Source organism: Heterodontus francisci, chromosome 1, assembly GCF_036365525.1.
Source record: "Heterodontus francisci isolate sHetFra1 chromosome 1, sHetFra1.hap1, whole genome shotgun sequence".
NCBI lineage: Eukaryota > Metazoa > Chordata > Chondrichthyes > Heterodontiformes > Heterodontidae > Heterodontus > Heterodontus francisci.
This window is the reverse complement of record NC_090371.1, coordinates 267,929,918-267,943,660: the sequence shown is the minus strand read 5'-3', so window position 1 is coordinate 267,943,660 and position 13,743 is coordinate 267,929,918. Positions and strand designations below refer to the sequence as shown.

The window sequence follows — 13,743 nt, the reverse complement described above, 5'->3', positions numbered from 1 at the left end:
CCTGGGTTTTCCAGCCCCCAAGACACAGTCCTGCTGCAGATGTGTCAGAAGAGCTGTGGAATTTTGGCCTCCTAATGCTCAGCGACTATCAGGTAAATGGCATCACAACCAAATACAGACAAATATGGAGTCCCCACATCAATTGTTAGCGGCATAGAGACAAGGTAGGAATTGCTGCCAAGGATGTAGTAGAATTAAGATTGGGATATTAACCATCCTTTTGCAGATGACTCAGTCTCTCTATGTGGTTACTATTGACTCTTCATAAAAAAAAATTTGATGTCCTAAAATAAATCCTTATATCTTGGCAGAAATTTCAACAGCATTTTGCAGCACCTTGAAGCTGGAGGGTTTCTGAGATATATCCCCTAGTGGTAAAGGTGCCCACTGTTTGTATCCTAATTAGGTGCTCTCTCCTTGACCCTGCAAACCATGGAAAGGGTCTGCAGCTGCGGGCACCGTGGGCAAGATCCTGGATAAATGCTCAGATCCCTGGCTGTGCATTTTCAGGGCTTAAGTAATTTGTTTAGACGTGTGGCGCAGAGATTTGGATTCATTCCAAAAATACTGAGCTACAAATGCTATTCTGAGCTCATTTAAGTACTATGTGCTTTAACTTCAAAAATACATGAGAGTGACAATCCATAACCGAATGGAATCTATGAGGCTGATTTTTCCATGCCCCATGTGCCTGGATGCCAGATTGGTGGAGCATACACAAAGGATGATCCATCCGCAATGACCTGAATCTGCCTGCATTAAATAATTTACTTGTGTGAGATGCTCCACTGCTGCTTAGTGATCACAAGCACCTAATAATATGTGATGCTTAATGTCCAGGAAACTTCCATCATAATTTTGAGGCAGTTCACCATATCATTATTTGTAACTGAAGGCAGGTGTCTGGATGACTTCTTGGGTTATCCTCTGTAAAAGTGCTTGATGATATTAGTTCAGTTCTCCAGGCGAGCATCATCATCTCATCAATAGATTAATTAGACAATTGATAGTCTGACTGTATGCTTCAGGCGAGTTCACAGATATACAGTCCAGCCAGGCTGTCTCGTATGGTGGTGGTGTGGTGCATACTGCACTATTGTTCTGTTTAAAGAGGACTCCTGAAGCCTGCCTTGGAGGGTGAGCAGGAATATGCACAAGATCGACAAGGTGATCAGGCAGCCAAGGCCCAGCTGCCAGACAATGTTGCACAAGGGACACCTTTGCCAGCTGCGAGACATCTAAAGAACTCGTATGAGACCTGTCTTCCTAAATACGACCTGCAGCCATCCAAAAAATAGTCCTGCCACCATATATCTGCTTTCCATCAACCCACGTTCACTGTGTTTTCTTTATATATCCTCTGTTATTTCATCAACAAATTCCACATGTCTGGTCAAGCACAATTTGCTCCTTAGAAATCCATGAATGGGTCTGATTAACTCATGTTTCTCTAAATTTGACCATGTGCTCTTCATGCAGGTTCAAAGCCCATGCACATTCCTCTCATTCAAGCACCACAGCAGCCAACAAGTCCACTCTGAAATGTCGATTGTTAATTGCCCAAAGAATAGTTCTGATGAGAAATTATCCAATTTTCCACAAAGCAGGAGATCAGTTTCTGGATGCACATGCGAATCATCTCATTTACTTGGATACGGAGGAAACTTTTGTTGGCAAGATTCACATCACCCTTTGGAGACTGTATTAAAGAGGCATCACTGATCAGTTTCTTCCTGTATAACAATTTCATTTTATATGTATGACCTTCACACAAGCAAATGGAAGTTCTGATACATCTCGAATGATACATACTTTTTAAAATACAATACTCAGCTGTGGCTCAGTTAAAATGCCCCATCAAGGCTGTATATGTTCTTTCTTTCATATGTATGTAACTAACAACAGGCCCTCTTATCAATAGGGAAATAAGGACTATCAAAACAAAAGACAACAAATTACATAACATGGAATTCAGCTTTATTTTACATATATACTTTAAGTAGTTTTGCCTTGAGGTGCATTTTCTCCAAAATAAACTTCACAAAATAAATGGTATGTTTCAAGATGCTTATGGGATAAATACCGAGATAGTTTTCAACTGTAGACAGACTATATAAGGAGCAAGCAGCACACTGCAGCCTAGTTTTGTATTTGGTTACTTTCTAAAAATTTCTTTCAATACCTGACAGGTTGCAGCACAGATTCACCAGAATGATACCAGGATTAAAAGGGTTAAATTTTTTAAAAACTGGTTGCGTAGGCTAGGCTTGTATTCCCTTGAATATAGAAGATTAAGGAGTGGTTTAATTGAAGTTTAAGATGATTAAGGATTTGATAGGGTAAATAGTGGGGGATATAGTGGGACAGTCCAGAACAAAATAACCCTTAAAATTAGAGCTAGGTCATTCAGGTGTGAAGACAGAAAATACTTCTTCACACAAAGGGGTGTGGAAATCTGGAACTTTCATTCCCAAACAGCTGTTGAGGCTAGGTCAATAGGGAAGCAAGGCAAATAGATGGATTTAAGATACAGGCCAGCCATGGATGGCAGAACAAGAGGGAGGGGCACAATGGCCTACTTCTGTTCCTACCTTCCTATTGTCTGTCAATATAATATATGGTAGGGATTCTTTCTGAAAGATCTCATTGGCAATAGTGACCTTTCCAAGGAGTGATTTTGTTTAGCAATCTCATTGGCTAATGGGCCGTAATTTACTGTAGTTGGCGAATCAATGACATCGCCATTAGTTAGACTTGCCCTTGTCCATTACATTTCTATGAGACATTGGCCGGAATTTTCCTAGCTGGGCTGCAATCCTGACGTCAGGGCCATATGCAGGTCCCAAGTCTGCGCTTGCCGGCAATACGCCTGCAATTTTACAGGAGGTGGCCAATTAAGAGGCCAGCTCTGCGCCCACCATCCTATTAAGCATGACAGGCAGGGCCTGAGGTGAGAGGCCCAATCAGAAGGCTTGCAGCATAGGATGGTTGACAGCACCACTAGCAGAGCTCAGCACTGCTAAGGCAGAAGGGCAATCGCGAGGGCGCCTCAAAATGGAGGTGCTCTCCGACATCTGCAAATTTGCCAATGAAGAGACACACAGCTGGTAAGGCCATCGGTGTAGAGTGGGAACCCCTCCAACGCATTGGTTTTAATTGTGGTTGCAGACTTTCATCTTTGCAACTTCTTTACTGGGGCACGGAATCTTTGGTTCCAACGGCTCCCCAGCTTGCCACCTGGAGGCCGCCCCAAAGGAGGCTTTTGGGCTCCACACTCGATTTGGGGGCGGGGGGGGGGGGGGGGGCGGTAGCACTCTGACAGTGGGAAACTGCAGTCACTTTTGGAAAATGGCCCCTAATGGGGTCTTAATTGGCATATTTGGCTGCCCTGTGGAGTGACTTTGTTCCCACCTGCCTCTGGGAAATACCCTGGGAGGGGGAAGGCATCGGGGAGCCATCCCAAAGCGGCTTCCCCCTAGTTTCCTGTCCCCCACACCACCGAACCTGTCTCCACACGTATGAGAAAAATCCCCCCAATGTGTGGCAAGTTGCTGGAGGTAGGAGTTGGGAAAAGTGTGATGTCCTCTATAGGGCATCTAGGATCTATGTGAACAGGACAACCATGCGACTCTCCTCAACCATTCAGATTGAAGTATTGTGAAATGAGCAATGCAGAGTCTGAACTAGGGAGTGTAAGCTAGAATAGTGACTGCAATGCCAAATCAGGTACAGAATGAAAAGTAGAGAGGAAAAGAAGGATTAGATTAAGAGAGAAAGAAAAAGTAAAACATAATTTCATTTAAATTTTTGTTAAATCTCCAACAATTAAAAGCTGAAGGAATGAGACTCCATACCATTAAGAAGGGTACTTAGACTGAAATGGACAAGCCTTCAGATGGCTGTTGTATTTATGTTTCATTGCTCACAATTCGGCATGTAACCAAGAAATCTGTCCCACGTTTGACTGACAAGACATTGGGCCAATGTCGGATTTCCAGGAAAGGGAAATGATTTGACACAATTCTATTTGGTAACTGAAAAATGCATGACTATTTCTATGGTAACCATTGGCCACCATCTTTTGAGTGCTGTAATAGGTCTATGAGAATAATGTAACAATTTGGCTAAAAAAGCTCACTTGCCATTGGTTCACGATAATCGTTACTCTTTGCTCCCTAGAAATTATTTAGTGGGATTGCTGAAAGGTACATAGTGGGATTACTGAGGAGCTACCACGGTGATTGATGGTATTACTTTGCAGGAATGTGATTCATTTCAATTTTTGGTTGAATGTGATCAGTTTTGATTGCTAATATGATTGATGAGAAACAAGAAATTTAACACAAATTTTCAAAAATGGGGACCAAACAGAGCCCGGGAACTTTAAGCCGATTGGCGTATAGATTGGTATGTGGTCTACTTGTTTTATGGGCACAAAGCATACCAATTTATCAGTGCAGACACTTAAAACAGGTGTTCGGCCCCTTGCATATGTTAATGAGGGGCCTAACTCCTAGTGAAAAGCTCCCTGTTGACATTAGTGATGTTAGGCTGGCCCCCGCACCCACCAACTAAAAATAGTTTTTACAGTTGTTTTGAAACCCTTCCTGTAGAACCAGGAGTGGCTCCCCAACACAGCCTAGAGATTGTGATCGACACCCCCACAGCCTGCTCCAACTCCCATCCCAGGACTTACAAGTGGCCCAACACCAAAGTGTTTCCTCAGGCAAGCAGCCTATGAAGGCACAACCAGGGTAAGCAGCTCATCCAGAATATGTTGATGAAGTGGCAGGACTAATTCTAATCGATCCTCAGGACTCTTGGAACACTGGATTGAAACTTGTTATCAACGGCTGTGGATCTGGCTGGAGAATGGTTACCAGTGTCGTCTCACAAGGATTGGTGATCAGAAAAGAGGCAGGGACACTGAGAATTCTGGAGAAAAATACTATCCCACTGATCACCCTCCTATTTTTAACATCTGCTTCAAGTCACACAGTAGCCTAACTTAGACATTTATTGCTGTTCCTTCATCATCACTGTGTCAATATTCTGGTATTTGTTACCTGACACCATTGTCACAGCAATGACTGTAGTTCAGAGCAACTAGGAAAAGATAATAAATACATCCAAAGCAGCATAACTCACATCCTGAAACAATTATTTCTTAAAAAAGGGTCCATGTATGCTTTAGATGGAAGCTCTATCTGCCCCAGGCCTCAATGAAAAATCTTAGCTACTCTTATTCTGGGTGTAGACTTCGATGGTGATTTTCCACAGGGGTTCTTCTGATCGTCTACTGTTACTTCTGCGTAAGAGTCATGGAAACCATAAACAGTATGAACATTGTTTATGTAATTTCTCCAGGGTTTCCTGGAATACAGTGGACGGGCAAGAGAACGTTGAGAAATTCATTCACTTGGCATTTCCCATTGCCACCCCCCCACTCCCCAGGGACCAATGAAGTTATAGGTCAGAGACTTCAACATAACCACAAAGAAGAAACTGAACCCAAGGTAGAAGCCAAGCTCAGCGAATCTCAATGTAGAATTCATATACATGACACGTGCAAAAAATATTATTTTAAGGTTCTGCACAAGGGGCCAATTCTTCTCGCCTTATTTCGATAGATTACATGAGGAAAAGCCACATCTAAAATCCATTTACCTTTGCATTTGCTCTGTATAATTTTGCTTTTCCACCAATTCAGGTAAGGCAGGAAACATTCTTCCCTTGACTTTTCTCCTCTGATGTAAAATGCCAATCTGACCCTTGGTGTCTGCCTTTATTTCAAAGTCTTGCTTGTCACCACTGTAAATATAACATTTAATTTCTTTACGAAAAAAATATTCAATGCATCAAGTTGAACAAAGTGAATCAGATAAGGTTTTGAAGACTTTGGGGTGAAATTGATCTGCGGTGATAGTGCAAAACAGGTGGTAGTGAACTGATAGCCCGTTGGAAAATAAAGTCAGACAAGTGTAAAATGGGCTGCTTAAGTATTGCCAAGACCAATTTCAAGCCCCACAAGCAGTTGTTTCTATTTTCTATAAGTCTTTAAATAGAAATCAACCTGCATTCTACTGATACCTATCAAAACAGGGGATTATACTTTTAAACCAAACATTATATCATCAGCAGAGAAGGAATTTGAGCAAAAATCCTCGTGTTTTTGAGGTTTCCAGGCAAATCTTCTCTAGGGACAAGTACTCGGAATCATTTTGCTACCATACTAAAAATAACCCAGACACTGAGTTTTAATATGTAGCAATACATGAGGCAACATTTGGTAAAAAAGCTGCCTTGGATTTTAGCATTTAATCTGGTTTAAGGCTTCACAAGGCATGCCATCCAGAGGATAAGAAGTCTCTTGACGTGATGCATAAGGCATCATAACTGTAGGGTGCAAGCTAGATGGACCAGTTTTACCCTCCCCTTATCCACAACCCCTCCCCACCCACATAAATGTAACATTTATTCCTTAATGCTGGAGTATCTGCTGTTTAGCATATCTTGGATAGACAATCACACAAATATGGGTGCAGCTGATGGAGGGGAGGGGGTGAATGGAGGGGAGGGGGTGAATGGAAGAAGGTTGGGCATCTGATCAGTTGCCAATGGTCGGGACTAGCAGGCTCCCTTCATAAGATAGCTTTCCAGCTACAGGCCAGCTTTACAAGAGGGCCAGTCTGAAAACTGCTAGGCACCAATTCCATAGTCTTCCAGGCTACAACCCCAGCCTGAAGATATTGATGGATCTCACTTTCACCCCAAAAATGATCTGGTGGCTTGTTCCTGCGAAGAACAGAAAGTGGCCTTTCTTTTCGGTCAGATGCTAATTGATCTTCTGAGGCTTTCCAGCGTTATCTAGTTTTGTTTCAATTTTCCAGCTTTCACCAGTTTGCTTTACCTTACGTATTATGACTTACTGGGCACAAAATCTATCCAATTAGTAAAATTGATTAAATAATGCATGATATTTCCCCAGTGTAATTTGTCGTCGTATGGTGGGTCAAAGAAAGGTCATCTTGTGCTAAAAATATCAGGTACAACAAACGAGTAACAATGGGGAACTATTCAACATAACAATAGAGAAAGGTTGAAGTTACACACTACTTGTGAGATTGTACTACATGTGAATTTGTTACGTAATTGTAAACCATAGTGTTGCTACACCTCAGCGTATTAGTTTAACAATGTTTTACATTTGACAAGTTATAAAAATTGCTCTTCAATCTGCCGTTTCTTGTTATTTCACTTTCAGAATTTCAATCATGTTTACAGCAGTCAAACAATTCCATACCTTTGTAAAAAATTATTTCTGATGTTACTTATGTTGCTGCAGAGCACAGGTTTGTGTAGTGGCTTGAAATGAAGTGTACGTCCCTGTACTGATATTAGAGGTTCTATTGCTCTTTGGAACTTATTTTCACCCTGGTTCTCAGAGCAATTCTCCAGTGAATCTTGTATCTTTATTATTTTAAGGGGCCGATTTACTATTTTAATGGGATGACTTGGATCTGTAGAATAAATGAAAGAAACAAACACAAACAAATAAAATAAGTAGAATGCTTTACATTGCTCCCGAAGTCTTGCACACCTGCAATTTGAACCAATGAACGAGGAGTTGGTTCTTTACAGCTACAAAACGTAAATGAAAAAAGATACAACTTTTCTGCCTTGTAGTAATGGCCTGCAGAAGTTTTGCAAGGTGTGTCCCTCCCCCTCCTCCATAAAAGACAGCAGCCTGAATTTTACACCGCCCCCACCCCCCCCCCGGCGGAAGCTGGCTGGAGGGAGGGAGAGGGGCGTAGACTTGTGTGGGAGGTGGGGGTCGCCATTCCTGTCACCTTCCCGCCCAGGCTGCAACTTTATGAGCAGCAGGCTTGCCTGCTAAAGGTGTGCAAAGGAAACCTGACCGAGCCCAAATGCCAGACCCGGAAGTCCAACCCGGCCCAGCCCGAACCCGACAAGTCGACGGGACCCATCGGGGTCGGGCCGAGTAGCAGGCCTTTATCCATATACTGATGTGAAGGCCTGCTACCCGAGCCGACCCCAACAGGATCCGATGACGTGTTGGGTTTGGGCCGGATCATGTCCGGCTTCTCGGGCCGGCATTCGGCCTCCTCTTGCCTCCCCTGGTATATTACCAGTGGCAGAGGGGCACTTTGTAAGCTGTAGAGGCCACTCAGTAATACCCGGCATCCTTCTTGCAGGCCTGGAGGGGGCCCTCCTGACCAGGCACCCTGTGCCTCACAGCGGGCCCCCTCAGGAACTCCTGCCACCCCCACTGGTGCACCTCCTCACGCCCTGATCAACCCCCAACCCCCTTGCCAGGGCCCAGTGAGGCCCGAAACCCCACTTACCATTTTCAGCATCGGCGTCCACAATCCTCCTGAAGCTGGGTGCAGTCCCAGCAATGGCCCCCGCTTCTGGTGGAACTGCTGGGACTGAGGAGCTGCCAGCCCGCTGACTGGTCAGCAGCTCCTGGAGGTGGGACACCCTGCCTCAGGAGGGCAGAAGTCCCGCCCAAGGCCAATTAAGGGCCTAGGCCATGTAAAATCTCTGTGTGGCTCCCAGGTCCGGCAGAGGCGGGCTCGACCCTGATTTTTAAGCCGGTGGGTGGGGCTTCCCCCTTGATGTAAGATTCCAGACAATGTCAGAAAAATAATTAGAATTTCAAACCAAATATTGGCAGATGCATTAACAAGCTCTAACATTTACTCCTAATACAGCACAGTCTCATCTGCTGAGTATTTTCAGAATGTTCTGTTTTTATTTTTAACATTTACTCACCTATTTGTGGAGCCCAGAGAAGCAGGACAGCTCCTCCCAACACTGCATTTAATGGAAGCTCACCCCCCCACTCCGGACCCTTCACTGTGATCGCCGCCATTCCTGACCCCCACAACCCCCCCACCCACCTTCTAATCCCAACCCTCCCAATCACTGCCACTCTTGATCAGCACCGCCCCCTTCCCTATCCTGACCACCACTGTTTCCAACGCGCAATCCTTCCACCACCCTTACCCCAACTGCCAATTGGACCCCTAGCCGAGCTCCTGATCAAACCTCCATCCCCAACACCCAGCTCCAATCCCAATAACAACCACACCACCTTCCCCCACTCCCGTTACACGGCTGGCCCTGACTCTGACCTGTTGCTCTGATGCAACCTCATCCTGGACCCAACCCCAGACCCTCTTACCCAATCTTTCACTTCTCTTCATTTTTTTTTTGAAATTGTGAAATGTCTCAATCCTTTTCTTGCCAATGAAAACAAAGGCTAAGCGAGGGTATGTTCCATAGAACAGCAATAGGACATTCAGCTCTTTCAGCAGGTTCCATCAATTAGATTATGGCTGATATCTACCTCAACTCCATTTACCAACCTTTGATCCAGATCCTTTCATATCCTTGACTAACAAAAATTTATCTATATCACTTTGAAAAGTTCCAATTGTCCCAGTATTCACATCCTTTTAGGGGAGAGAATTCAAGATTTCCAAATCTTTTGTGTGAAAATTGCTTCCTGATTTTGCTCCTGAATGTCCAAGGGCTAATTTTAACATTAAGTTCCACTGTTTTTTATTTCTATCACTACAGGAAATAGCTTTTCCATATCTACTGTATCAAATCCTTTTAATATTTTAAATATCTCAATCAGATCACCCCTCAATATTCAATAATGAAGAGAACTGAAGCTAACCTGTCTTTATTTAACCCTTACCCCATCAAAACTCCAGTAAGTCTGTGCTGCATCTTTTCCAAGGTTAATATATTCTTCTTAATGTGCGATACCCAAAACCAAGTGGGGTCTGATAATGACCTGTACAATTGAAGCATAACTTCCTCCTCTTTGTATTCCAGCTCCCTTCAAGCAAAGGCCAACATTCTATTAGTCTATTTGATTCCTTCTTGTACCTGTCTAATAACTTTTAATAATTTGTGCACTTGTACTCCCAAAACTAATTTCTGACCATTTAGAAAGTTCTCTGATTTATTGTTCTTGGATCAAAATTGGATGACTTCACATTTCCCACATCGAATTCCATTTGCTATAGTTATGCCCATTCATATTCCATTCATGTCCCTTTGAAACTTCCAAATCCCATCTGCATTATTTACTGTCTCTTCTAACTTATTGTTATCAGTAAACTTGGATATCCAACTCTCTATTCCTTCATCCAAGTCATTAATAAATATGGTGAAAAGTTGAGAACCCTGTACAGATCCCTGGAGGACACCATGACAGATCCCACCAATCATAATATGTACTCTTTATCCTGACTCTGTTGCTTACCTTCTAATCCATATCCAACTCAAGTCAAAAGGTGACCTCTAATTCCATCCACTCTCATTTAATAACCTTTGACCAGAAATCCAACTGGACAAGCCACATAAATGCTGTGGCTACTAGAGCAGGTCAGAGAATGGGTATTCTGTGAATAGATCATCCTTTGCCTCCCCAAAGCCTCTCCACCACCTACAAGGCACAAATCAGTAGTGTCATGGAACACTCTCCATTTGTGTAGATGGGTGCAGCTGCAACAACACTCAAGAAGCAGAACCTCGGTGAATACCTCCTTGAAATCCATGTGTGTAACAGCCATAGACACTCACTTATCTACCTGACTTCCTCAAAAAATTCAACTACATTAATGGCACGTGACTTACCCATTGTTACGACCAGGTGAGAAGGATCTAGGGGTTCCCTCTCAGCCTTTGCCTGGTTTACCTGTAACAGGCTTTAATTTTAGAAACACCGTGCTTTTAGCTCCCCCTCAGTGAATCCTTGTTCACTGCTTTCCAATTGTAAGGCAAAGAAATCAGACAGGTTTCCTTAGATTTAAACAAGAAAGGTGGAAGTTTATTAATCTTAAACTTTAATCTGGTTAACGACTATGAATATGCAACGTGACCACGCTAGCATGTATATGCGATGAACACACCGCAGATAGAGACAGAAAAAATAGAAAAGAATAAAGGGGAAAAATGTGAGGCAATATCTGTTAGTTATTTACTGTCCTTTAAGTTCAATGTGCAGTCTTTGGTTGCCGGTAAATCCCGCTGTTCATTAGGGCCCAGTTCACGCTTCAACTTGTTTCGATGTCGGAGTCTTTTCTCTCTTGAGGTTTACGTGTCTTCCGTGGGTCTAGTGTCTTGGGAGAAAGTAAGAAAGAGAGACAGGCAGGTGAGAGACTTGCTTGTTCCAGCTTCAATTGCAAAACTGCCTTCTGAATTCAAACTGCCCCGTGGCTAGTTCAAAAAACCTGGACCAGCCAGTTAGTCATGTGACCAGCTGGTTTAACTAGTCCTGGCTTTGTGGATTGTATCATCTTAGCAGGCCCTGGAATGTGCTTCCTTACACCTTCAATGGCTGGTGATCAAAATCCATATGGGAATAGTCCTTTGTCTCCACAAGCAGCATCTCTAGTATGCAAATGTCCTTCCAGCCCAGTGTCGGGTGATCTTCAAAAAAGTCATTTCTTCACTCCAGCAACAGTTTAAAATCAATGTTCATATGACAAAATTAATACACCTCATTCTTGGCAGGTGGGGATCTGCATGACACCCATAAAAAAAACTATGCTCGCTCTTGCTGATTACCTCAAATTTGTTCAAATGTTCAGTCTCTTTCTACTTAATAATACTTTAGTTGCTTTTCCACAACAGCCAGGTCTGCACTTATCTGGCTTCTCTCTTCCATTATTCTTAAATAATGGAGTAACATTAACAAATATCTAATCTAACGACACAGTTCCCAAATCAAGAGAGCTTTGAAAGATTATGATTAACACTTCTGCAATTTCCTCGCCTACTTCTTTCAGGTCAAGAAATATCTGTCCTAAGTCCCATTATTTTCTCCATTACCATTTGCCTTTACTTAGATTGAATCCAATAAGTTCCACTCCCTGCCCCAACCCATTGATTTATTTTTTGTTTCCATTCTATCACTGGTATTCCTCCATTGTGAAATTGATACAAAATACTCTGCCATTATTTTGTTGTCTACCACTATAGATGCAAATGGTGTTCCCATGCACCAGCTGCCCATGTCCTTCTAGATAGTGGAGGTTCCAGCTTTGGAGGTGCTGTTGAAGAAGCCTTAGCAAGTTGCTGCAGGGCATCTTACAGATAATGCACACTGCAGACATGGTGCGTCGATGGTGGAGGGAGTGGATGTTTAAACTGGTGGATGGGATGCAGATGAAGTGGAGTGCTTTCTCTTGGATGGTGTTGTGCTTCTTGAGTATTGATGGAGTTATATCCAGGGAAGTGACATGTGCCTTGTGGATCGTGGATAGGTTTTGGGAAGTCATGAGGTAAGTTACTCACTGCACAATACTCAGCCTCTAATCTGGTCTTGTAGTATGTGGCTGGCGCAGTTGAGTTTCTGGTCAAAAGTAACTCTCAGGATGTTAATAACTGTGGCCCCGAGCCAGCGGACTGCCTCGGGATGCTTGTTTTCCTCCCACAGTCCATAATGATAACCAGCGGGCGCATTCCACCAGCTAAATGCCCAAAATCCGAAATGGGGGAAAACATCTACCCTCTTGAGGTTCTGGGCATTTAAACATTGAAACCTTTCTTAAAGTGCAAATACAATATTCTGAATTGTAATTGCTAAAAAGATATGTATAAACTTGCCAGCATCTCCCAATTACTTTGTTATCTAGTTTTATACTCTAGAACAGGTACACTAACCTTTTGCCTTAATCCCAAACAATAACTTACTTGAGGGCTTTTCTCAGGGATCTTTCAAAAAGCAACTTCATTTTTTAAAATTTATTTTTTGAAGATCCCCTCTCTTCTCCTCCCTTGTTTCAATTAAATTTCTGATTTAGCTGGTGTGCATAATGCCTTAGACCCATGCAGCAGTAAGTCTCTTGAGTATCATTCAGTGAGGAAGAGATTTAAAAATTAAAAACATATTGACTGGAAAGCAGTTCAGGAGCAGTTCCAGTCCAGTGACCTCATGAATGGGAACAACGAACTATGGGCAGTATTCCTCATCATGATGATATAAAATATCTACTTCCTCTCGCATTCTATTGGAAAACACAGATAAGTGTAAAGATCATTCCTTTTTAGCATATGGACTTACAGATTATGGAAAAATTTAGAACACCACACTTCCCATTTAAAATTAGCAGCTAATTAGATATAAAATAAATCATGCACAGGTATTGGCTGCGATTTTATTGCTCTTGGTATGCTGAGAGAAAATATGGTAGAGGTCATTGGAACTTGCTCAAGTTTATCTGAAACTTTTCATTGTGAATGTACCCTTTTCCTTAGTGGTGATTGTAATTGATACAAAAGTAATTGATACAAGAGAAAGAAATGTTATTACATAAATTGACATTAACTGCATATGTTTCCTCAAAGCCTTACGAGATTAGAAATGCATTTATTATGACAGTGTACTGTGAAAGCAATTTAGATGGGAGTGGAACCTAATAGAAGCAATGAACATTCTTTAACATACACAGAATAGTGTATCCTGGAAATCAGTTGCAAGGTACTTGTTTCATTAGCGGGTTCAGGAAATGCCAAATGCTATTTAACAACAAATTCAACCGGAGGTGAATTGGGGATTTTAATTCCGTTCCAGGTATTTTTAATGTCATATATACATATAAATAATAGTCAGTCCTCTACTGATGTATTTTGGCATTGAATCATTGCAAGCTTTTATTTTATAAGCATTGTTTAGGCTTTCTTCTATCACATACAAGT

The 13,743-nt window shown here is 42.4% G+C and overlaps 1 protein-coding gene across 1 annotated transcript in view; it reads right to left on the bottom strand.

The window, feature by feature from the left end:
* LOC137359641 (leucine-rich repeat-containing protein 27-like) overlaps nucleotides 1-13,743 on the bottom strand; it is a 46,373-nt gene that overhangs the window by 18,390 nt on the left and 14,240 nt on the right. The window contains exons 5-6 of the mRNA XM_068025466.1: nucleotides 7,304-7,520; nucleotides 5,668-5,811 (exon numbers count right to left, since the gene is read on the bottom strand). Coding sequence (XP_067881567.1) covers nucleotides 5,668-5,811; nucleotides 7,304-7,520 — 361 coding nt within the window. The remainder of the gene's footprint in view (nucleotides 1-5,667; nucleotides 5,812-7,303; nucleotides 7,521-13,743) is intronic.